Below are 27,509 nucleotides of genomic sequence, written 5' to 3' on the forward strand. Positions count from 1 at the left end.
TGCAAATGAAACGGATGTAAGGACTCAAGAGTGCAAAATGCGTAATACATTGGATCGAGATACTCCTATAGCGGAGGCAATGGCATGTTTGCTTGTCTCTGGATTATTGTTCATTGCATGCAACACCTCCTCTTCCATGGTGGGATTTTGTGTTGATCGTGGCCGCCCACTATCATGCCTGTGATCCCTGAATGATCCATAGTTACACAAATTATGATGCAAATGTGCAAACATTTGGTGATATGGTACACGTCTGTTTGAGTACCTTTCGCAATACATTCTTACTGTGGCTCATCCATTACCTCAGCTAACCCGTAAACGAGGTGCATGTCTGCCAGTGTTCATAAAACGATGCATGTTCTTCGTACAACATCGAAAGCTTGAACGAGGAAGCCCCAATTGCTCACCTGGAGCCAGTGCCACTTATCACTTTCGGGTGGCGTTTCTGGTGATGCTTTCTTATGTGAATTTGGTTGATTTTGATGTTCTATACCTCCCCCTCAAAGTTTGTACGTGGAATTTTGAACCACCCTGTATATAGCCTGTTCCACAGTCACAAAGGACAAACACTTATTCCAAAACATTTATCTCTTAGAAGGAATGAACTGCCTAAAATTCAGTCCATCCTTCCAACCCATTATACTTACATCAGTACACCAATTTCTCAATGTGTAAAACACTTCTGCATTTTCCCCCCCCTTCAAATGATCAATCTCACTTTTCAGCTTGTACAGTCTGTTCGCAGCTGTTTATTATCATCACGAAAAGTAGCTGAAATCTATTTGCATAGTTTTATCAAAAATTGGCATTGAAAGTAAGAGTGGGGTGGACCAGCATTCTTTTTTTAGATGTGCCATCAGTAGTATCAAATCAGAATATAAATATACATGGAGTTGCCGCTCTATTAGGAATGCCTCCCTATTTAGGACAAGACCATTCTTGAATATGTGGAATCAGTTTGCTATAAAAATCAGGCAGATAGGCATCAGACTTTTTTTGATGTATCAGAATGGATAAAAGATATGACTTAAGTGACTTTGAGCTTTATATGATTGTTGGTGCCAATATCTCACAAATGTCTATTCTTCTGGGCTTTTCAGGCACAATGTGGTGTAATAACCAGACAACTTCAAGCCAACAGCAGTCCTGTGGATGGAAACAACTCTTTGATACACAAGGTCAGAGAAGAATGGCAAGGATTGTGAAACAAGACAGGAGGGCCACAATGGGTCGGATCATGGCTCAGCATAATAGTAGTGGTCAGATCATCTTGGAGTGCATAGTCCATTGCACACTGTCACGAATGGAGTACAAGAGTGGACGACCATCCCAGATCCCAGTGCTGTCAGCTGTGAATGGGAAGATGTTTTTAGTGGGCAAGTGATCACCAACACTGGATAGCTGATGACTGGAACAGTGTTGCCTGGTCTGACGAATCCCATCATTTGAACTGTATCATGCTGATACTAACTGAAATATGGCAGAAACAACTGACAGTAAATAGCTTTTTAATTATGTAAATATTTCATCTTTACAATTATCGAACAACAATAAGAATTGAATTAAAAAAACAGTAATAAGCATGTTTAAATTGGAATCCCTCTATGTATATATGGATTAAAACTATGGGACTGAAATTAAAATTAATTAAATTAAATTAAAATATAACAGATAAATTATTTAATACAATTGAGGATAGCAATTTCTCAAACTTTTGGAATAGTGAGACAGTCACTTCGATTAAGACTGGATCTATGAAGTATGGCTTCAGCACTTTCTTTATATAAACGTTCATGTTTATATATGGATCTATGTAGTAGCTCAGTGTTTTGCCACTGAATCCTGTGGTTAGCATTTTCAATTCCATGTTGTGCAAAGTCAGAATTGTGAGATTTGATAAGATGGATGTGTTCTTGATGTTCAAAGATATGTTTATTTATAGATCTTCCTGTTTGTCATTCAAATTACATGAACATGGTACTTCGTATACACCAGGTAGCATTATTGGTAAGAGTTTAGTAGTTTACGGAAATATTCTTTCCATCTTCCTCTGATTTTGTCCTCCTCTTGTAATACTACTCCTGAGGCATCCGTTATCTGCTTGACTGATGTTATGTCTTTCAAGGCCTTATCTCTGGCTTTCGCTATTCTCAACAACTGAGCTTCACTACCGTTTCTCTCCAGTTCTTCATAAACCTCATCAACTGCCCTCGCTTTCGCCCTTGCCACAGCTCTCTTTGCATTCTTCTTCGCTAATCTATATGCCTCCTTGTCGGCTCTAGTTCCAGTCATGTACCATTTTTTCTTTGCCTCTTTCTTTTCCTTGATCTCCAACTGCACCTCCTCATTCAACCACCATGCCTCCTTATCCTCAGGCGGTCCCTTTTATGATTCTTTTACCTTCTTCATTTCTTTCACCACTACTCCAACCCCCATGTACCCTTTCTTCACCGCTTCATCGCCTTCCTACATGCCCATTCAGATCAGCTCCGACGATCACTCTCTCACCATCAGGGATTCCCACTACTACTTGATCAAGTTCTCTCCAGAATGTCTCTTTCTCCTCCTCATCACAACCTACTTGTGGGGCGTAGCCACACACTATAGTAGCCACACTTCCTCCCATCTCAAGCTTAACGCTCATAATCCGATCATTCTTCCGGCACACTTCGCAGACTCCACCTTTCACCTCCTTATTGATAATAATTCCAACTCCATTTCTTCCCTTCTCATTCACACCACTATAAAACAGTTTATATCCCTCCGCCAGCTCCTTTGCTTTATTGCCCTTCCACCTTGTCTCCTGCACGCACACGATCTTCAGCTTCCTTCATCTCATCATGTCCACTATCTTACTCATTCATCATACCCACATTCAGCGACCTGATTCTTACTTTACACACATTCTCTTTCTGTTGGACTAGCTTCTTTAGCCAAACCCATCCTTGGTTCAGTAGCCCTAGCCCACTTCTCACAGTCCTCGGGTGACTGAACTGCACGTCGCTTACGGGGTACGCCCTAGCCGTGGTCCTTTCTCTGTTATTCAACATTTCATCCTTGGTTTTGGCATGGTTTTTTTTATGGCTGGATGTCCTTCTGGATGCCAACCCTCCCCATTTTTCCGGGCTTGGGACCGGCAATGAGAAGACTAATTTGCCCTCCCCAGTGTCCGGGTTTTTAATTTTAGTTTTAATGTTTTGATTTAATTTAATTAATTTTAATTTCAGTCCCATAGTTTTAATCCATATATACATAGAAGGATTCCAATTTAAGCATGCTTATTACTGTTTTTTGAATTCAGTTCTTATTGTTGTTTGATAATTGTATTGATATCTGTGATACATAAGATGAAATATTTCATCATCATCTTCATCAAATTCCTGCCATGTACCCTCAAGGGGTATACAAGATAAGATAGTGCTACACGAAAAATTTACATCATTACTAATTTCCTATCTACAATTTTCCTCCAAATCAGTCTGGTACTTGTCAAGACTCCAACATTATCAGATCTTATATTTCTATCATCTAAGGCACTTTGTACCGTATCAATCCACCTATATCTCGGTGTTCCTCTGGGTCGTTTTCCTGCCAACCTGGCAGAGAACACTTGTTTTGCTAATCTTTCCTCTCCCATTCTGTTTAAGTGACCATACCACTTGAGATTAGCTCTCCTAACGCATTCCTGGATGCTGCCAATGTCAAATTCTTTCCTAATATCCTCGTTTTTAATATGATATTGCCATTGATGCCATCTGTTCACGCCTCTAATCTTTCTCAGGACTCTCATATCTGCGGTCTCTAGTCTGTGGTCAAATGTTTTACTTCTGACCCAGCTCTCAAATCCATAAGTTAAAACTGGTTTGAATACTGTCTTGTATACAGCTAATTTAGTGTTCCGACTAATTTCTCTCTTATTCCATATGAATTTATTCAGTTGACTTCCTATCATGCCAGCTTTGCTGATTCTGTTGTCTATTTCTATATTTAATTTACCATCTTCACTAAAAATTGTGCCTAAGTAGCTGAAATGTTTTACTTGTTCCACAGGTTCTCCATTCACAACACAGTAGACATTTTCAATGATTCTGCCTATTTTCATTGTCTTTGTCTTTTTATTGCTGACTTTCATACCATATCTATTACAACAGTTATTCAATTTTGTCTGTGAATCTTGCAGACTTGTAGCGGATTTATTTAGAAGTATAACATCATCCGCATAAAGCAAAGAGCTGACATTAACATCTCCAATTTTTAATTATGTAAATGTTTCATCTCCATAATTGGTAAATTGGAGATGAAATATTTACATAATTAAAAAGCTATTTACTGTGGCATGCATGTTATAGGTAATAAATAGCTGGATGGATTTGTGATTTGTATACAGTTAACATCTGGTCAGAGGTGAAGTAACGTCTTGAGCTGAAGAAAAAGAAATTCTAGTTTTATAATAGCTGAGGATGCAATGGTTGTGAAGTATTTATGTCAGGGCGATTCCAAGAAGAGAAATCACATGTTGTCTAGAAATTTGAGTGTTGTCAAAAATAATATTGAGAGAAAATGTTTCTTTTTTTGTGAGAAATAAGACAGAACTGTGTGTTTAAGCCATGTTGCCAAATAGAGAACACATCATCAATATATCTTAACCAAATAGAAGGATTGAGATTGGTAGTATCAAGAACATGTTTTTCAAACTGCTTCATACAGAAATTAGCTGGCAAGGGAAAGCCCATGGATATCTTCTGTTTGTATAAGGTGCCCTTCCAAGAAAACTAATCAGTATGGATGGCAAAATTAAAGAATTTTTGGGAATGCATTTTTCAGTAAATTTAGAGTGTCAGAAAGGGGAATGTCTGTGAATAAGGAGATGATATCAAAGCTCACAATAATGATATCATGGTGTATCATTATTAAAACTAACCTCTGGATTAGGGATTTGAAATGTGTGGAATTATTTTTTTTTTTATCTAAGAAGTAGTTTGGCCATTAAATGGAATTAAAGATTTGGCTAACTGTTTAGCTAATTTAAAGGGGGAGGTGAGTTGTCAGTAGCATCTACTGTGGAGTCAGAGAGGGTAATTGGGTTTACGAATTTTTAGGATTTCATATATCTGGAGGGAGGGAGGAACTAAAAGGTTTGAGGTGTTTTTTTTAACAATTTGAGGAGCTCATTATTATTATCATTATTATTCAGGCCTCCATGGAGTCGAAAGACTCATCATGGGAGGTCCTTCCTAAGATCATAAAAAGTCTGTCAAGACTCATCGAGGGGAAGTCCCCCCCTAAGAAACACAAAGTCTATCATACCACTCCTTAAACTCATTGACCGTTCTCGCTCCCACCACTCCATCAGGCAATGCATTCCATGGTTCAACCACCCTCCACACAAAGAAACCACTCCTTACCCTCTTGCTCACAGTTTCCTTTCGTAATTCCCACTGTTCAACCAAGCGAAAGAACTCCCCAGTGTCAATCCTGTAACCACCTCTCAACAGTTTAAAAGTCTCAATCATATCATCTCTCCTTCTTTTATCCACCAAACTCTGCAGTCATAATGTGACATTTTTCAGAAGCCTTTTTAATGGAGTTTTTTTCTGAGACTTGGTAAGATTTTTTTTTTTTTTTTATGTAGTGTCAGCACTATGTAAAGACAACAACATAATTGTTACTAGAGTTGAAAAAAATGATGCTACTGTTGTCCTCAATTCCAGTGATTATAATAATAAAAGAAAAAGAATGTATTGCTCATAGACTGCACCATTTATTAACTGCTAAATCCTGCCACAGCTATGGTCATTCAAGTCTAGCAGACCATGCTTTGAATACCTTGCACAGAATCAGATGGAAGAAAATACTCATTCTCTAGCACAGCAAATACAAACTTCCCAAGTCTAATATCAGGAATATTATTGCTAAGAATACAATGCCAAGAATAAAATTGTATTAACACACAGAAAAGCACACAAGAAAGAAACAATAAGTTGAAGAAATATTATTACATAATTAAATACATACAGTCAAGTATGTATTTAATATATAGTATATATTCCTTCAGGCAGGAATTCACTTGACTGTATGTATTTAATTGTCTAATATCATTTCTTCAACTTATTGTTTCTTTCTTGTGCGCTTTTGTCTGTGTTATTACAATTTTATTCTTGGCATTGTATTCTTAGCATTGTATGCCAGCCTGATTGCCTGAGTGGTTAGCCTATCCGCTCTCCAGCCATAACGCTGCAGGTTTGAATCCCACCATGGGCATGGATGTTTGTGATTGTCTCTTTGAAATACTAGTGATGGTGGGTGGAAGGTGGTGTTGATGTAGTTGCAGTTTGTTGTAGTAGGTAGAGAGAGAGAGAGTTGTAGAGTAGGTACATTCCCTCAATGAGTCTTTAGACTCCCTGAAGGTGTCACGTAATAATAATAATATAATAATATTCCTTAAGATGTCTTTGTGACACAGACAAAATATTGAAATGATTAAACCTGTTTAATCATTTCTGTTTGTGCTGTAGTTATTCCATTAAATTGTATTATGAGTGTAAACCAGCACTTAAGCCTAAATGCTCATTGATGCCAATAAAGCCTTAGCAATGAAGGAATGTTTTAAGGAGTTAGCAACAGTTTTAACTTACCTTTTTAATGAGTCTTAGATTGGCCCAAGTTCCAGAGGAGTGGAAACAGGGCTAAACTGTTCCTCTTCATAAAAGGGGATGATAAGACTAAGGCCAATTATAGACCAGTCTACCAAATTTATTCTCTTCAGTTCCAGACACTCTTCATTCTAGTCTATATACCATAACTGATACTGCTCATAACGATCACCTTTTTCTTTTTAGCCACACCAGTTAACCACACACATCTTATTTGCCTAAACAATTCCATCTCACCATTTTCCACATTATCGTTCCTATAGCAACAATCTACTAAACTGTAGTTGTCTATAGTTTTTTTTTTTTTTTTTTAAATTATGATACAATATATATCTTATTTAATTAACATGTTCATTCCAGGCAGTGTCTCATTCATGTTTTCCTTCAGGCAGGAATTCACTTGACTGTATGTATTTAATTGTGTCTGTTCCTGACATAAATGTAATTAGATTGCAAGAAATAAATTACATCTAGCATATCTGATATTATTGAATAATAAATAAAGCATTCCATGCTAGAAATATCTTTATTGAGAGTTTACAATGAGAGAAGAACAGGGACAAGACCAGCAGTGGATGTAAGGGATGTGAAGATTAAAAAGAGAAAAAAAAGATATTGTGCTGTATGGGGGATTCTATAATTAAGAGTGTGAGAGATGGTAGAGTCATTAAAGCATGTTATCCAAGGTCAAAGTTTAGGGATATAACCGGAGGCTGTGAAGTTGCAAAGGGATAGAGTGAGTAACATTATTGTAGTTGTGGGAACAGACTTGAACTGTGCTACCAAGATTCGACACTGATGAATTAAACAGAAGAGCGATTATAGCAAATGGTATGAAGTTCAGATTGTGCAAAAGCTTTTGTAAAGAAATTAAACTGAATATTCATTTTATGAATGATGGATGAGTTTGATAAAAGGAATGAATTTTTTAAGAGTGATATCATTTAATTGGATTGGATGTATATCATTGAGAACATTTATTGATAAGTGTAAGGAATTTTTGGCATTAGTTAGTACAACTTGGCCAAAAATTATAGGAATTAATTAGACTTGGTTAACTAAGAATGATATGGGGATAGAATGTAAGGGATACAGTATTTTTGAGGACAGGGGGCAGAATGGGGGGAGAGGAGTTTTGCTAATGATAGGCCAAGAGTTGAAGCCAAAAAGAGTAGAAGTGCCTCAAGATGACAGGTATGCAGAGGGCACTTCATTTGAAGCTATTTGGCATGAGGTAGAGATTGATCGGATGAAATATGTAATTGGTTGATGTCGTAATCCCTGGGATATAAGGGAGAATGTAGATGGTATGCATAAGCAAAGTTGCATGTTGATTGAAGAGCGAGTAATTATTATGGGGGGATTTTAACCATGGGGAATGGTCACAAGGAGAGAAGGAAATGGAGTTTATACAGTTGCTAAGAGATAATTACCTGAGACAGCATGTAATGGAAGGGACAAGAGGTTCAAGGGTGTTGCATCTGATCATAGCATCAGAGAACATATCAATTACTGATTTAGTCCCTGTCTCCACTTGGAAAGCGATCATGTTGTCTTGACCTGGAAGATTCTAAGAAGTGCTGAGTTTTCTGTTAACAAGGGGTATACATGGAATTACAAGGCTAGTGATTATGACAAGCTGAGAAATCAGCTTTTAGCAGTGCTATGGCACGAGAATTTTAAGGGGAGAGATGTTGATAGTGCATGGGAGATTGTCAAAGGGTGTTTGAGGAAAGTAGTATCAGACTGTATACCCAGAGTCAGGAGGAGAATTCAATTAGGAATAAGATGGATAAATAGTATTATTAATCAGGAATTGCAGATAAAGAAAAGGTTGTGGAGGAAGTATAAAGAAAAAGTTGATCAGCATATCCATGAGCAGTACATGATACAGGCAGGGAGGGTAACCTGTATGGTAAGGAAGGCCGAAGCTAATTATGAGAGGAAGCTAGCTGATGAGTCCAAAATAAATCCTAAGAAGTTCTCTAGGATTTCAGTTAGTTGAATTACTTAGTGATCATTTTGGAAAATTTTGGTTGTGATATTGCAATGTCGAATGTGTCACTGACTGTTGAGAGTCAAGAGAATAGAAGAAATAGAGTTACTTAGTGTATTATAGAACCTTAATGCTAACACTGCCATAGAGTTAGATGGCATATTGGCCCATGTGTTAGGAAATGTGCAAGAGAATTAGCACCTCCTCTGACCTGGTAAAGTTCCAGTAGAGTAGAAAGAGCAAAAAATAATTCCACTGCATAAGGGAGGCTCCAAGACAGAAGTAGCAATTTATAGGCCAATCATACAGGAGTTGATGGTCAAGGTTTTGAAGAAATTGAAAAAAAAAATAGAATTCAGAACTGGGTGGACAGAAATATGATACTTTATAAGGGACAACATGGTTTTGTGAAGGATAGGTCTTGCCTTAGTAACTTATTTACTTTCCGTAATAAAGTAACAATGGAGTTGAATAAAGGAAATCCTTACTTAGTGATACTGCTTGACTTTGCATGATTCCACGTGGAACTCTGTTTTAGAAAATTGGAGCAAATGGGAATGAAACCAAAGCTGGTGATTTGTTTATGAAGAGTGGTTTATGGAGGAGCCAAGCCCATGAGAAGGCAAGTGACTAATGGTAAACCTCAGGGCTCAGTAACTTGGTCTGCTATTGTTTAATTTGTACTTTATATGATATTTTAACGATACTGGAAATAATTTGACAGGAAATGTCCACTTGTTTGCTGATGATGCAAAATTGGGAAGAGTGATAGTCAGTGAAGGTGATGCATATCTTGCACATTGACTTCAATATGCTGTCAGTATGGGCAAAGGTAAATGGCTGTCAGTTTAGCATGGCAAAGTGTAATGTAATGAGCTTGAGGAGGATGAGACCACCTGCTGTATACTATATTAATAGAATTGAACTGCAAGAAGTTGATGAGGCAAGAAACTTGGAGGTTATTTTGTACAGAGAATATAAAACAGCACATCAACTTGCATGGTAGTTGAAGAACACACTGACAAGCATGGGTAGGGAAGTTATTGTTCCACTTTATAAGGCATTAATAAGGCCACATTTGGATTATTCTGCACAGATTTGGTCACCTTGGATTCCTTGGTGATGAAGTTGTGGAGAGGATCAAGAGGCAAGTGACAAAGATTATTGTGGTCTGTGAAATGTTGCCTATGAGGAAAGACTGAAGGTCTGTGAACTCCAAAGACTAGCTGATATGTGCAAGAGAGGAGATATGATAGAAGCATATAAGTTATTAAAGTGGTTTCATAGGATTGATACTGATGACTTTTTTCTTTATAGTGCAGGAAGGAAGAGAACAAGGGGTCGGGAAATTATGTAAGAGAGTGTGGTTAACAAGGGTGTTATGCTGAGGACTAGATTTGCTTGGAGGGTGGTGAATGTATGGAACGTTACCAGAGGTGGTTGTTAGTGAGTTGCCTGTGAATGAGTTTAAGGAGAGATATGATAGGTGTTGTGTGTCAAATTAGGATTTCCCATAATGAGTCTTCTGACTCCATGAAGATACTGTTATTATTATAATAATAATAATACATTTATTTTTTATTCAGCATATGATGATACAACAGCCACAAGTCCCATATAGGTAGATACAGCCCCATCTTATGAAACCAGTGTAACACTACTGGTTGTTATAATGTAATTTTTGTCTATAAATTGTATATGTTGTTTGACAAGTTACCCTGTATGTAGGATGAAAAATCCAAGTTTCTGTGAGAATAAATCCTGCTACCTCCATTTGAAATTAGCTAACTTGCTTTCACTTGAAAAAGCCCATAAAGATTCCTCTGATCATAATGAGAATCAAAGTGTTTTTTTCCATTTGATGGTTGCAATGTTTTTCCAGTTGTGGTATTGGGGTGCTCACTATGCATACAAGCTATATTACAAATAAGAAGTAAAATTTGATAATTAAATAGATTGCCAACAAGAAATTCTCAGATCAGGCAGATCAAAGCTCTCCATTTCTTTCTGTCTTCCCAAATTCTTCAAGAATACTATTCTGGGTACAAAATTTGTTAATTCAAAGGTATAATTTACATTGAGCAGTCATTTCTTATTTACATTTTTAAGAAAAAGGTTTTTAATGCTAAAAGTATTAAGTACTCATTTTTTTATAGGTTTTTCCAAAAAGAATTCTTTACCAAATAAAAAAAGGAAGGTTGATGATAAAAGTAAAAGTGTTAAAAAACCATGTCTCTGGTAAGTATAAATAAATTTATTTCTGATATGTGAGAGAACCTTTCCATACCAGAACAGTAATGCAGTGCATTAATAAAATTTTATGTCTTCAGGAAATGGTCAACTTCCACTGTTGCAACCGCCATTATATCAAAATGTATCAGTCCAGTTTGATTCTCATTATGAGCTGTCAAAAAAATCCTATTTATTAGCATATGGTAAGCCAAAAACAGCAGCTGTGCTGTTTTAGGCTTACTATTGCAAATGGAAAAAGTTTTTTTAAAAAAATTTCTTATCAGGAATTGCTTCCCAGCAGTCATAATCAAACTTATGAATGTAGACATTACCTTAATCTGGCCAACACAGTAGCATATCAAAGTGGAGTGTTGTTTAAGCAAGAAACAAAAAAATGTTCACCATCTTCTTCAAGTCTCAGATGATTGACTATGGAAAACCAACTCTGCATGGATATGGAAAATCAAATAACCTTAATTTTTCTTGTATCTGCTTACTAGCAGAAAACATCTAAGGCCACTTTCCATTTTTATTGTTTGTATATAGATTGGTTTGTTTTTAAGTTAATCTGACTAATGGTAATCATATAGAGAGATGTGTTTTACGGAAACTATTTTTTTCTGAATAGTGAACTTAGGATGCACATCTTGCTGTTTCTAATTGAGCTAAAACTATTCGAAGTCATAACCACTAATAATGTTTAGGGGACATCAAGCTGGGTATATACTGAACTTATCAAAACTATCTGGCCTGTGGCAAATCTTTACAGCTTCATCTCCCTCATCCCTTAAGCCAATAGGTATTAAATTCAAGACAGAGGAAACTGCAATTGATTCTCACTGTGGCAACCATCACTATAGCAAACTACTGAAAAGTCTTAACCAGTGATCCCCTAAGTGCAGTGCTGCACTAAAAGAAATTTGCTATAACAGGCTATCAACTATAACAAACTAATCCCTAGAAGTTTGCTGTAGTGAGAGTCAACTGTATTTAGGAGCATTCTTGCTTATGCTAGTTTGCAGGTGTCATATTTGTTCCTCAATAATTTGCTTGTAGGATTATTTAGATTATTAATAGCTTTCTTCATAACAGTAATTACTTAAAAAAAAAAAAAAAGAGCCAAAAGGCTTCAGTTCGGCGATGCAAAATTATATAAGCAAAGTGTATATTAGATCCAGCATTATTTCAAAGCTGAATGTAGAAACTATGAAAGTTCCATAAGTTGACCAGAGAGCTTGTGGGAATACATTCCTCAGTAATCACGAGTTACCTTAGTGTGGCCTACTTAAAAGACATAGGCGCTGCCCAAAGATATGTTCTTTGGGCAGTGCCTATATATTCTTGTTTTATTAGTCCATTTTGATAAGGTTTTATTGGCCTGATAGCTGTTTCGAACTGGTTGCATCTCTACAGAGACCAGGCAGAAACCTTAAGAGAGAAAAACTCTTATTCAGTTCTAAGGAATTTGAAATGTCAGAAATATATTTTTCATAAGCGAACTCTCGGTCGGTGCACAAAAGTAATTACTAAAATAAAGAGCCAAAAAGCTTCAGTTCAGCAATGCAAAATTACATAAGCAAAGTGTATATTAGATCCAGCATTATTTCAAAGTCGAATGTAGAAACTATGAAAGTTACCTGAGTTGACCAGAGAGTGTGCAGGAATATTGCAAGTTCCAAGAATGCCAAGGAACGTATTTCTGCAAGCTCTCTGGTCAACTTATGGAACTTTCATAGTGTCTACATTCAATTTTGAAATAATGCTAGAATAATGCTTTTTGCTTATCACAAAACAGTATTACTGCCAGAGGATACACATCACAATACTTTTTTTTTTCTTCAAAGGTTCAGTAGTGTGTTGAGACAGCAGTAGTATAGTCAACTCTTGCTCTACCCAACTAATAGTGACCACAAGAATAGTTGTTGTAGTCAGTGTTTCTTTTGCAAAACAATAGGTGCTGGTACTATTTCTTTGATAGCAAGAAAAATATAAAATTAAAAGGATATAAAAAGAACCCCCCCCCCTTTCATAGAGTGATAATGTTTTTGGAATATGAACAGCAAATTATTAGTATATAACATACTGTTTAATCAGTATAAATTTATTGTACAAGTGTATATTTAAAAAAAAAATGCATGCAATCATTTTAAATGAAAATGTTCCATATCAAATATTAAAAAAAAAAAAGAATTAGGTCTAGCTACTCACTGATGAAGCCTCAAAAAAGGCTGAAACCGGTCTGGGTAGTGACCTCCCTCCATAATGTAATAACAGCATACATTTCCTAGGAAATGTGTTTTTACATTATGGAAAATACCTAAGAATAGCAATCTGAACTTTACACACCTTTGCAACGAGTTGCCCGAGATTGTACTACCTACTAGGATCACTTGCATTGGCTAACACTAGTGTTCGCCGATACTTTATAGTTTATTATATTCGGCAAGAAACTCTCTGATTCCGATCTTTGAGTTTCTTATTTGGTTTTAAAACTATGTGGAATCTAATATCCCCTTAATTTTAGTAAAAAAAAAAAAAATTTATATAGCAAATATCATGAACAATAGATGTAGTGATAAATATATATTTCATTAAATAACTAATCTTATTTACATATTAGATAAAGGTGTAAAAAATGACTGAATATTACAAATTTTCAGATCACATCCACATGCCACACATCACTGTTAATAAATGTGCCAGTATGTAGTACTGTTGCATACTATCCCCCCCCCCCCCATAAAAAAAGCACTGGTTATAGTAGATAGTTTGCTGTAGTGAATTTCTCTTATCACACTATTGTATGATTTGGCTTTGGTTGGGACTTTTTAGTAGTTTGTAAAACCAAGCAAGTTTACTATAGTGGTATTTGCTATAATGAGAATCAACTCTATTAAATAATTTAGAGGATACTGAAAAGTTGTTGTATTCAGAGTTGGAATATGCTTTTGTTTTACTTGAAAAAAGGATATGCACACTGCATTTCTTTATATTATTTTTTCAGATGAAAACAGTATCAATAGGAAGGAAAATATTTTTTCTGAAATTGCAGTATTTGATAATGGAAATGTAACATTGGTCACAATTCTTTATAGCAAGTAGAACCTACCATAAGTTTATTATGCATTGTAAACTGGAATAAGCATAAAATTGTAGTAAATGAGAGGGGGGGGGGATCTGAAAAGTTCTGATAAACACCTATAACAAAAATGATCATAAAGCAACTGATATAACCACAAGAAAGAAAATGTCTTAAAACCTTTTAGTCTCTATGTGTCATCAAATTGTAATAATTTGTTCTTTTAGAATATATAAGAAGACATGTCAGGGGTTTGAAGAAATTCAAAGACACTGAGTTGCATGTCATCAAGTTTTTCAGCATATCCAACAGTTGCTAGATGGGTGGCCAAGTTTAAAGCTGGCATCCTGAGACAACAGATGTCCCCAGGTCAGGAATTCCTTCCACGGCAAGCACACCTGAAAACATTGATGCCATGATCCTTGATGATAGATGAATACCAGTCAAAAACATTACAAAGACCCTAGGGATATCCAGGGAACAAGTTTGGGTCATTATCCACTAATGTCTGGACATGCAGAAGCACTCAGAGGAATGGTTTCCCAGGCTTACTGTCATCTCACGAGATTTTGGGTCATTTTAAGAAATCAGATGCAAATTTTTTGCCTTGTATTATGACTCTTGGTGAAACATGGCTTCAATACTATCACCTAGAGACCAAACAATAATCAGTGGAGTGGAGATACAACATTTTTTTTTTCTCCACAGCCAAAGAGGTTCCGAACCCAAAAGTCAGCAAGGAAGATTCTTGCCATTGTCTTTTGGGATATGGATGGTATAATCCTTACCAAGTAGTACCTCAGGAGTAGTTTTTTATTCAACAGCAAGAAATAACTAAAAAATAACCAAGAGTAAAGAGAGGGAACTAGAAGTCATTTTGGACTATAAAACACGCTGGAGAGAATGATAGAGTTTTTAAAGATTGTAAATCCTATTAAGACTGTTTTACGAGAGCTGAAACTCGATCACTTCTGGAAAGAAGAGTATTATGAAATATTGAGAGGTATATCGACTTAAAACCTGTAAGATTAGCAGTTGAAGCTTTAAGCAACAGAGAAGCTAATATTCTCACAAGTGAAGGAATTTTTAAGTTCCTGTTCAGTAATTTAGAAAAACAGAATTCTTCAATGAGCCAAATGTTTTTAAAGGAAATAAAATTTGAATTGGTTAAACGTAGAAATAGAGATCTTGTGTCTCTCACAAAGTACTTGAGCAACGTTAGTTGTTTATGTGAGATGGAAGAGGATGAATTTTTTTCTTGTTAAGTAAGAATGAAATTGCATGATTGGCGAAGTCATTAATGGAAAGACTTTTTAAAGGAACATTTACAGCAGAAGAAGTTCCAATAAAAGAAATAGGATGTCCTTACAGAGAGTTCTGACATTAAATCAGAATCTGATATGAAGAGTGAATTGACTAAAGCAATATCAATTTCGACATCAAAGCCTAGCCCTATGCATGCAGACAAAATATTTGCTTCTCTAAGGAAGGAGATGAGCTTATATGAAACAACGCATTCTCTCACTCCCAACTTGAAGATGCTTTTAGACGCACTCTTAACAATTCGACCAACGTCTACAGAAAATGAAAGAAATTTTTCCACATCAAGTATGTTTGTTGCAAAGCAAAGATCACGATTGTCTGATCGGGCAATTAATGCTCTATGTTTCTTAAAGTTTCATTTTAAAAATTACAAATATTTGAAGTATTTTTTAATTTTCAAACGAATAATATTTGCATTTGTTTTCTATTAATGTTTAATTTAATAAATAAAATATTTAAATCAGATTGGGAATGCTAATACGTTGTGTGATATATCTAAAAACTCACTGTATACTATAAGGTTTGGTTAAATAAAGTTTGCATTAATTGCATTTTTTATATTTTGAGAAAACCTGAAATATAACAGAAACCTAGCCAAAATGATACCGTAGTGACCCCTGTTTAGCACTCAGGGCAAGAGATGCAGTAGTCATGAAATTCCGGTCGATCTCCATTTAGGAAATTTCATTTACTCATTTTTTGCTTCGACCTTTTACATATAGGAGTGTCTCAAAGCCTCTGAAAGACTGCGCTGGGGCCACGAACTCCGATTGCCCAACCTTCTCTACGGCTTTTCTGTTTATTAACATTTACTGTTATAGCCATTATTACAGATAATCAACGAAAATTAAATAAAAAAGATTATTTCGGGAATTCTCTGGAAATACGATTTCCTGTTCTAGATTCCCGAAGGTTCCAGAATGTCAGAAATTTGGAACACTAGTTCCAAGTCTCTTATCCCATGCTGTGCGACCGAAACGTATGTACCAAGACTGCATACCATACATTCATCTTCCCATGGCTCACATCCAGGGCGAAAACATGGAAATTTTTTCCTATGATTATCATTGAAAGAGCACTTTCTTTTAGCTTTAGACATCCTCCAGATAATCTGAAATAAATATAACTAAGATGATATAAAATTATATCATAATGTTTAGGTAGGCCTACATAACAGTTATAACCTAAAACGTGGTATATATTTTAATTCTAATATAATTTGATAGTCCGCGCAGTTAGCCTAGTGGCTTTGCGCTTCGTAACCATATGCCTGGGGAAGGAGTGTCCTAGGCTCGATTCCCGTCCACGACGTGAGGAGCTTAAGGATCTTCCTCAGCCATAGCCAAGTTAGCCGGTCTTGGGCATGGGCAGCAGGGTTTTTTCCGCCAGTTTATCTGGGGTTTTTCATCCCGCAAGCAGGCAAACCGGCCCCGTGAACACACAGGTTACAGTCATAAATACTTACGGCAAGGAAGGCAAGGGGAAACCACCTTGCTCATAATCATCTCTCCCTAGAATGGTAGCATTTAGCTACCCTCCCGCGGCCGTATGGCAGATGGGAACCAGAAGAATAATTTGATAATTTAATATCTTACTTGGTAAGGTCATTAATACTAATTTAAGAACGAACAAAACTAAGGATGCGTCTTGATTTCCACTTCAAACACCACCACTATCATAGCACTAAGCATGCAGTAATGCCATTTACGTGAGGCCAGCGAGAGAGAACGAAAAGTTGAAAAAAAAAATGAGTGTGTGGATATCTAAAAGCACAATTCGATTCGATTATTGATTCAATTGGTCTATAATATAACCAACCTCCTGCATTCTTGTTTCAGCAATGTTACGAACACAGGAGAAACTCCTGGAGAAAAAAGCTGAAATGCTCCCACACAAATGCAGACAAAACGGTTTTTTTTTGAAAATGTATGCAGACAGATATTTTCATTATCAAAATGTGGACATGTCCGCATGAATGCTGACGTGTGGTAACCCTAACCCTGATATATGTGGTCTCCAGCAAGTGTTTTATTTCTAACAAAACTAGTGATCCATATAGATGGTGAATAACAGAGGATATATTCTTGTTGAGAGGCTTATACGCTGGTTAAACATGATAACTAATATTTAAGGAATTGACAGCATATACTAGAAATATAGATTAAATAAACTTTAATATATACTTTCCGATATTTCGGCGAACGTCACGTTGCCATCTTCTTGGGAACTTACTACAAAGACACGTGCACACGAGTACTAATAACAGCAAATGAGACTGAAGCTAGGAAGCTAGCGTTTTCCTAAATTCCTGATGGTGCCCCCTGGCGAGCTATATTGGTAGTTCTTGGCCTTTGGGCTGAAGTTCTTCTGATAAAAGTTTCCCAAATTTGAGGCAGTCTCATGCATCCAAATTTGTTGAGGTTTGGCATGTTCCTAAGGGCCGAGGCTGATTCCATGAATAGTCTTTCATACTTGAACTTTCTGCGGTGTATTACTGTGGCTTTCTTCCATCTTATTCTGTGGCGAGTATCGAGAGCGTGATCTGCAAGCCCAGAGTGGCTGTACTGGTGAAATCGGATGTAATCCTTGTGTTCTGAGATTCTGATATTTGCTGTCCTGCCTGTTTGGCCAAAGTAGGACAGTTTACAGCTGCAAGGGACCTGGTATACACCAGGTAGGTCTAGGGGAAGTGGTTGGTCTTTGGTGGAGCGGATAAGGGATGCCAGTTTTTTATGTGGTCTGTAACAAGTGGTCAAGTCATGTTTTTTTAAGATTTTATTGATTTTTTCCGAGGGGTGCCTCGGATGTAGGGAATGGTGATGGATTTAGAGTAATCTTTTTTGTGAAGGGGAGGGGGTGGTGGGTTGTGGATAACTGGGTTAAGTATTTTTTGGATTTTTTGGAGGGGGTAGCCGTTGGCTGAGAAAGTGTCACGGATGTGATTTAGTTCAGTGGTTAGGGCTTGATCATTAGAACAGATTATTTTTGCCCTGTTGAATAATATTTTAATAACTCCATATTGTTGTGAGGGGGGGGGTGATGGGATTGTTGGTGAATATACAGGCAGATACATTCACCAACAATCCCATCACCCCCCCCCCCCCCTCACAACAATATGGAGTTATTAAGACATTATTCAACAGGGCAAAAATAATCTGTTCTAATGATCAAGCCCTAACCACTGAACTAAATCACATCCGTGACACTTTCTCAGCCAACGGCTACCCCCTCCAAAAAATCCAAAAAATACTTAACCCAGTTATCCACAACCCACCACCCCCTCCCCTTCACAAAAAAGATTACTCTAACTCCATCACCATTCCCTACATCCAAGGCACCTCGGAAAAAATCAATAAAATCTTAAAAAAACATGACTTGACCACTTGTTACAGACCACATAAAAAACTGGCATCCCTTATCTGCTCCACCAAAGACCAACCACTTCCCCTAGACCTACCTGGTGTATACCAGGTCCCTTGCAGCTGTAAACTGTCCTACTTTGGCCAAACAGGCAGGACAGCAAATATCAGAATCTCAGAACACAAGGATTACATCCGATTTCACCAGTACAGCCACTCTGGGCTTGCAGACCACGCTCTGGATACTCGCCACAGAATAAGATGGAAGAAAGCCACAGTAATACACCGCAGAAAGTTCAAGTATGAAAGACTATTCATGGAATCAGCATCGGCCCTTAGGAACATGCCAAACCTCAACAAATTTGGATGCATGAGACTGCCCCAAATTTGGGAAACTTTTATCAGAAGAACTTCATCCCAAAGGCCAAGAACTACCAATATAGCCCGCCAGGGGGCACCATCAGGAATTTAGGAAAACGCTAGCTTCCTAGCTTCAGTCTCATTTGCTGTTATTAGTACTCGTGTGCACGTGTCTTTGTAGTAAGTTCCCAAGAAGATGGCAACGTGACGTTCGCCGAAATATCAGAAAGTATATATTAAAGTTTATTTAATCTATATTTCTAGTATATGCTGTCAATTCCTTAAATATTAGTTATAACAGAGGATATAGCGAACCTTTCATTACATTAAATAAATATAGTAAAAGTTTCCTATATAAAGAACCTTTTAGTTTGTTACAGTGAGCATTTGCTGTACATGATAAACAAAATCAGGTATAAGGGTACATTATCTAACCATCTCTCCATTAATTCTTAATGCTAACTTAACAACTAACATCACTTTCCCAATTAATGGCCTAAATAAAATTTTAAAAAATCAAACATATTTAAATTGCTGTTTATTTTAAATATTATTCTTTGTAACCTGCTAACAGCTTATTTTTTTACAACACTTCATTTGAATTTGAATTTGAATTTTGTAATATATCATATTAAAAGTGCATATTTCAAAATGATATTTCTTAATATTTCAAAAATTAAAGAATTCCTGCTTTATATAACATTAACTCTTGATTCTTTTCTCGAATCCATAATCTAACCATGGCCTCTGACTTGAAATTAGAAGCCATGGATGAGTCTAGTCATATTTGTTGATCAGATGTATGCATTTTTCAAAATTTTGATATCTTTCAAAAATACTTATTCCTCTTTTTATGATACCTCTCTTAATGGAAAAAAAAAATGTTTTGCAGTACTTCATTTTTCAGAGATGTATTTAGATGCATGATTATGACTGTGATTGCTGCATGTGGAAAGATCGTCTTAAATATATTTTGCTATACTGTTGAAGATTATATGTTCATTATGGTTCATGTTGAAGTTTAATGATAATAAGAACAGTGCTGATGGAACAAATTATTATATTTTGTTATAATCTGTGACATTTTCAACATACAAAGTTATTATATTTATCAACAGATGCAAAAAAAAAAAAAAAAAAAGACGGCAGTAAGCACTTTCTCAGGTGTTTTTGCTTATTTTATTTATTTATTTATTTATTTTCAAAATAGCATTATAGCTAACAAAGAAAAGGAGAAACAGTAGTCATTGGATTAAAAAAAATTAAATAAACATATGATATATAAGTAAATAGATATACGAAATTTTTTTAGGTATGTTATATTTCTCAGACGATTTTTAGAATGGGCAGATTCACATTTTGTACACTCATGCCATTCCTATATGTACTTTTCTTATTTACATAAGTGTTTTTTTATATATATCACCTGTGATATTTTCATACTGTGCTTCATGTTATTAACAACACCCAACAGAAGAAAAAATTAATTTATAGAAACTTACGAATATTTCACTGGTTTTCTAACCAGCATCTTCTGAGAATAAATTTTAACTTCGACAAGACACTCAACTAAATCATTGGATGCAATCCAAATGTAATTAAAATTAAACTAATATTCTCAAATGGCACCCTCTATGTGCCAGATAAGTAAGTTAATTTGGAGAAGTCTGACTACCTGTTCTCAGATGTGTGTCTCCCTGTTCTTTGCAGATTAATACTGTGAAGTGCTAGTATGAATAACTAAATTAAAGAGATTATAATCTCAGTTTCATCTTTTATCCAAGTGTAGGCACACAAAGTTTGTATGTGAAGTACTTCATGGCTGGGTTACTTGTATGTAGAGGCTAATGACTTCACATCAATTGCTTTAGCATCTGATAATGCAATGCACAAATCCTTACAGATATGTATAATACTATGTATTATGGGAAGAATTATATTGAAGTAATGTAGAAGTCATATTTCTATATACAAATAGTCAATGCACACATACAATATACAACACACACACATCCTTACAGTTATGTGCATTGGTTTGGGTCCCACTGATGAGACCTCAATAAAGGTCAAAACTGGTCAGGATATGGCCCTTCCATTAATGCATAGCATTATACATGTCCATAAGGATATGTACATTGCATTATAGGATACTAAGGTAGTGTGTATGCATATATATGTGTGTGTGTGTGTGTAAATTAAGTTTGTGCCTGAAACACAGTTCAAATCTAAAATTAAAAATAAAAACACCTTGTTGCAACTTCTATAGGTAAAGGTGATAAGGCTCCGTATTACTAAAACCTTGGTATGGTATTTAGGGTCTATCTACTTACTGAGGAGACCTCAAAAAAGGTTGAAACCGGTCTGGGTAGTGACCCCACCCATAATGCATTGCAGTATACATCTTCTAGTGAGATGTGCTTTACATTATGGGAAAATACTAAGAATAGTGATCAGAGCTTTACCCACCTTTACAATGAGTTGCCCTGGTGTTGTAACATCTTTAGACTTGAACTGTGTTTCAGGTGCAAACTGAATTGTTTGCATACTTAGAATTAGGAGTTAAAATATATATAATATATATATATATATATATATATATATATAATCCAAAGTATTTTACTAATAAGGTGTAACTTCTTTTGGCTACTTGCATATGGAAATACGAGGTGGTATCAAAATGTTTCAAGACTAGGTTTGTAACACGCCGACAGATGGCAGCACAAGGCTGCACACACAGTCACAGGGAGCACCGACCTTCATAAGTCAGTATGCCAAAAGACATTGTTCTGTGTACATCGGGAGCTGTGCAGCTGGTGCTATTCTAACCATGTCTGCGATTTCATCATGTACAGCAAGTTAGAACAAAGCACGAATGTGAAATTCTGCATGAAACTGGGCAAATCTGCCACAGAGACGTTTGAGATGATTCAGCAAGTTTACGGCAATGCTGCAATGAGTCATTCGAGGTGTTTTGTGTGGCACGCACCTTCAAGAGTGGAAGAACATCACTGGAAGATGACAAGAGATCAGGAAGACCTTCAATGAGCTCAACCCCCAAAAATGTCAAAACCATTTGGCAACTTGTGCATGAGGATCGTCGGAGAACACCCCACAACATTGTTGGTGTGTCATACGGAACAGTCCAGGCAATCCTCACATGTGATTTGAACATGCGTCGTGTTGCTGCCAAGTTCGTCCCCAGGCTGCTAACCCAAGAGCAGAAGGAACACCGTGTCGAAGTCTGCCAAGAACTCCATCAGCGTGCCGTGGATGACCCGTCTTTCATGTTGAGAATCATTACTGGTGACAAAACTTGGGTGTATGGGTACGACCCTGAGACGAAGCAATAGTCTTCACAGTGGAAGAGCCCATCATCTCTATGACCAAAAAAGGCGAGCCAGGTCGGCAGCTCTACCAGGTGCATGCTCATCGTCTTTTTCGACATTTGCGGCATTGTGCATCGAGAATTCGTCCCCAGGAGCCAGACTGTCAATAGCGAGTTCTACTGCCAAGTTTTAAGGCACCTGAGGGAGAGTATTTGGCAAAAGCAACCGGATCTGTGGCATGCACAAAACTGGATACTCCACGATGACAATGCACCCTGTCACCGAGCTCTCCTCACACGTGAGTTTCTCACTGGAAACAACATGATCTCACTTCTGCACTCGCCCTACTCACCAGATTTGGCTCCTGCAGACTTCGGCCTCTTCCCGAAGATGAAGATCCAGCTCAAAGGTCGCCATTTTGACACCATTGCAGGGATCCATGCGAATCGCAGAAGATGTGCTTGATACGCTTCGAAAAGAAGACTTTCAGGACACATTCCAGAAGTGACAGGAACACTGGGAGCACTTTTTTGCTATGCAAAGGGACTATTTTGAAGGTGATATAATTTCTCGTAAACAGAGCTAGTCTTGAAACTTTTTGATACCACCTCGTAATATGACTTCTGCATTACTTCAACCTTGGTATTACTTCTGGGGCTGGCTCCCACTGATGGAGACCTATTTCTCTATCTAATACTGACTACAAATATTTTTCTGCATTATCAATAACATGCTCAAAGTGGGAATGAGATACAAAATTAAAAGCACACAGGTGTATGGAGTTCCATGGTGAGCAGTAGAATTATTCAAGCATTTGATAATGTCCAGCATCTCTTTCTGTTCCACATCCTCCAGCAAATTTGTGTGGGGTAAAAAGCTACTATCCATTATCCTGTGCCAATGCAACTGCCTGCACCCTAGTTAATGAGTTCCTGTCAGAACTAGTCAAAATTCAAAAAAAGAGTCAAGCAAGGTTGACTTCTTAGTCCATTGCTCTGGTTCTTGAACCGTTCTTACAGGAAGTCAACAATGCACATACTGTGTAAGGAATAACAGTTCCTTCCGCTATGAAGGAAAATAAGGTATAGCATATGGCGATGATGTAGTGGGCACTTTGAAGGATAGTGATTCTATATATATATATATATATATATATATATATATATATATATATATTGGTATTTTGGAAAAATTCATTAAGATCAGTGGATTAACTACTAATGCAAGCAAGACAAAATTAAAAGCTTTTGAAAAGTTGGATCTTGGAGGCATTCCTTTTGGACTAACTCTTAAGAGAAAATCCTTCATTATAGAATTCACTTCTCCACTCACTCAATATTACCTGTTCAAGAACTTATCTGCAATAAAATTGAAACTTCGAGATTGGAAAAATAGGACCACTTTCCTTTTCTTCTAAAGCCACACTACTCAAAACAATAATCTTCCTTGCTCAGTTGTACATAATTAATATTACAGACATCACAGAAGCTGAAGAAAAGCAATTATATAGTAAGCCTATGCAATTTTTTTGGTCATATAGCTGATACCAAGAAGTTAAAAAGGAATTTCTTCAACTATCAAAGAAGCAAGCGGATTTGGGCTTCCAGTCTTAAAATTCTTCTATTTAAGTAATACAGCTCCAAAAATCCATAAAATACTGCAGACCAATCACACATGTGCAGACCTTCTCTGGTACTACCTGGGTTTTCATCTTTCCCTTTTTGGAGTAAATGATTATTAAAGGTCCAAAAGATCAGAGATTAAAAAAAGTAAAATTTAGTACAAAGAAATCTTTAATCTCATTCATTGCAAACTTCTGCAGTTGGGTACTGACAACAACACTTTGTTTCATAACTTATTGAAGTTCCAAGGATACCCTAACAGGGAGAATCTTGCTTGGAGAATTGCATATGGTCACCTTCCAATCAATACCATGAAATGGGGGTACTTTAACATTGGAGATCCAATCTCTGACATCTGTTACGAATTTAAAACAGTAGAACATGCATTCTACAGCTTCCCTCCTACTCTGCATATTTGGGACAAATTATGGATTGTGTTGGACATTCCATTACTTATAACAGAACAGGTTATTTTTTTGCAGTATCCACCACCTGTCAGCAATGGGAGAGAATTTTGATTTTTATAATTAATGAATTAAAACTGTGTGTTTTTAAGATTATTGTTGAGATGGGTGATGGTGTGATTGTTTGTGGGCACACATACAGGGAGATATTTACACAATCACACCATCACCCTTCTTAACAATATGGTATCTTAAAAACACTAACCGATAGAGCTAGAGCAATCTGTTCCAATGACATTGCTCTCACTGCTGAACTTTTTCACCTGTGTCACACCTTCCTGACCAATGGCTATAATCCCAATAAGATAGATAAAATACTAAATGCTACCCAGAAATCTCCCCCCCCCCACTGTCTACCACAGAAGACTACAACAAAACTATCACCATCCCATACATTAAAGGCACATCTGAAAAGATATCTAGGGTGCTTAACAAACACCAACTGCACACCGTATTTAAACCTTATGTGAAATTGGCAACTCTCATCCGTTCACCTAAGGACAGATTCACTCCTTTATCACATCCAGGAGTCTATGAAATGCCCTGTTCATGTCATCGAGCCTACTGTGGACATCCGTCTCGGTGAACACAAAAATTATGTCTGGCACTTTCGCTATGGCAAGTTGGGTCTGGCAGACTATGCTTTGGATACCCCAGCACACAGGATCAATTGGAAAAAAACAAAAGTACTGCACAGAAGCTTCTACAAGTCAGAGAGGTTGTTCCTGGAAACAGAAGCCTTAAAACATACTCCAAACCTTAACAAGTATGGCTGTATAAATCTACCAAAGATTTGGAAGACAGTCATCCTAAGACTAAATTTTTTTTTTTTTTTCCAAAACTTTGGACTACTATTTTTCAAAACTTTCAAAAACTACTATTTGGACTACTATTTTTTGCAAAACTTTGGACTACTGTTTTTTTTTTTTTTTTTAATAACTTAGATGGCGCCTAATTAGGACTTGAGTCTTGTTGCACACTGCAATTACTTATACTAGCCCCACTGTTACACCGGATTGTGGTTGTCTCGCTATTGTATCAAACTGTGTTTGTGTGCTCTGAAGATGCTAGGCATAATACCAGCGAAATATTAGCTTTTAAGTTGATAAATAGTTATTTTCTTAACAATCTGTGTTCGCATCACTACCGTTAATGAATTAAAAGACCCTTAGTATCACCCCTAATGTAAAGCATATCTCTTTGCGGAGATATGATGCCTACTAAGGGAAAATGATCAGAACTTATTCCACCTTTATCACGAGTTGCCTCAGACCTGAAAATGCTTCAGGCGCAAACTTGACTTACTTGTCTCTTTGCTTACTTGGGAAAAAGAATTAAAACAGTTTATAAAATTGCTTGGTATCTTTAACGTATAGTATACTCAAGGTAAAAAATTTTCTACATCTTTCTTTCATTCTGAGATTTTTATTTAATAAGGTCAAAGCACCTTGTGGCAACTTGTATAGGTAAAATTTATAAGCTCTGCATTACTTCAACCTTGGCATCTCTGGGTCTGGCTTCCACTGACGAGACCTCAATAAAGGTCGAAACCAGTCCAGGTAGTGGCCCTTCCCTTAATGCATATCATCATACATCTCTGCAAGATGTGCTTTGTATTAGGGGAGATACTAAGGGAAAGTGATCAGAGCTTACTCCACTTTTACCATGAGTTGACTCAGACCTGAAAATGCTTCAGGTGCAAACTTGACTGACTTGTCTGTTTGCTTACTTGGGAAAAAGGATTAAAACCAAGTTTATAAAATTGCTTTAACGTATAGCCCAAGGTAAAAAAACTTTCTACGAATTAAAAGAACATTTATGGAAAGTTAGAAAGAAATATCGATTTGAAAACCAGGAATATGACATTCAAATGCTTTATAATATTGTATTGTGGAAATTTTATTGTTCACTCAGACAATTTTTGTATTTAGAAAGAAGCATTCTAAGAGATATCAAATTGTTGGCTAGGTGGTGTAGACCACCCATATTTTGCAATGTTCACTTGGAGAAGATAAAATTCTGTCAATATTTGCTTGAAAGTTTATTTTTCACTTGGTTAGACTAAAATAAATTTAGTTTAATCCTTTATCCAAGTGTGAGCAAACAAAGTTTGCACCTGAAAATATCTTCAGGACTGAGGTAAGGTAGTACAACACCGAGCAACTCACAGCAAAGGTGGATCAAGCTCTCAACTCCTTGTCTCAGTATCTCCCATAATGCACAGCACATCTCCTTGCAGACATGTATACTGCTCTGCATTAAGGGAAGGGCTGCTACCCATACCGGTTTCGACCTTTATTGAGGTCTCGTCAGTGAGCGAGGCCTAGAATGGAGATACTAAGGCAGAAGCAATAGGAGAGATCATCCTTACCTATAGGAGTTGCCAAAAGTATGCCACCTTATTATTAAATTACTCTGGATTTAGAGAAAGATGTTTGAAAGTTTATTTTCACTTGGTTAGACTATAATAAATTTAGTTTAATCCTTTATCCAAGTGTGAGCAAACAAAGTTTGCACCTGAAAATATCTTCAGGACTGAGGTAAGGTAGTACAACACCGAGCAACTCACAGCAAAGGTGGATCAAGTTCTCAACTCCTTGTCTCAGTATCCTATAGGTAAGGATGACCTCTCCTGTTGCTTCTGCCTTAGTATCTCCACTCTGGGCCTGGCTCCCACTGACGAGACCTCAATAAAGGTCGAAACCAGTATGGGTAGTGGTCCTTCCCTTAATGCTATGCATTAAGGTAAGGGCCACTACCCATTGAGACAAGGAGTTGAGAGCTTGATCCACCTTTGCTGTGAGTTGCCTGGTGTTGTACTGCCTTACCTCAGTCCTTAAGATATTTTCCGGTGCAAACTTTGTTTGCTCATAGTCAAATTTTGCTATGAAAGGTTTTCTAAATGGTTCCATTCTCATAATTCAGTGTAATCTTATAGTCGTTTGCAAGGATGACTGGAGAGCAATCCCTGGCAGAGAAGGACAACTCAAGGTGGTTAACTGAGATAAGGCTAACCACCTGGGTATCAGTCATCTTTGCACTTTAGTTTTAATTGGTCTTTTGGTCGTTTATCTATATGAGATTGGTGAAAAAGA

General features: G+C 36.8%; 1 protein-coding gene across 3 annotated transcripts in view; it reads left to right on the top strand.

Annotated features, from left to right (window-relative positions):
* Positions 1–27,509, top strand: part of LOC150104519 (splicing regulator SDE2) — a 231,629-nt gene that overhangs the window by 100,968 nt on the left and 103,152 nt on the right. For all 3 annotated transcript variants that reach the window (XM_090395712.1, XM_090395714.1, XM_090395713.1), the window contains exon 5: positions 10,806–10,887. In XM_090395712.1, coding sequence (XP_090251838.1) covers positions 10,806–10,887 — 82 coding nt within the window. The remainder of the gene's footprint in view (positions 1–10,805; positions 10,888–27,509) is intronic.

The sequence above is a fragment of the Typopeltis vanoorti genome, chromosome 7 (genome assembly GCF_054136105.1).
Source record: "Typopeltis vanoorti isolate ZY-2024b chromosome 7, IOZ_Tvanoo_1.0, whole genome shotgun sequence".
Lineage (NCBI taxonomy): Eukaryota > Metazoa > Arthropoda > Arachnida > Uropygi > Thelyphonidae > Typopeltis > Typopeltis vanoorti.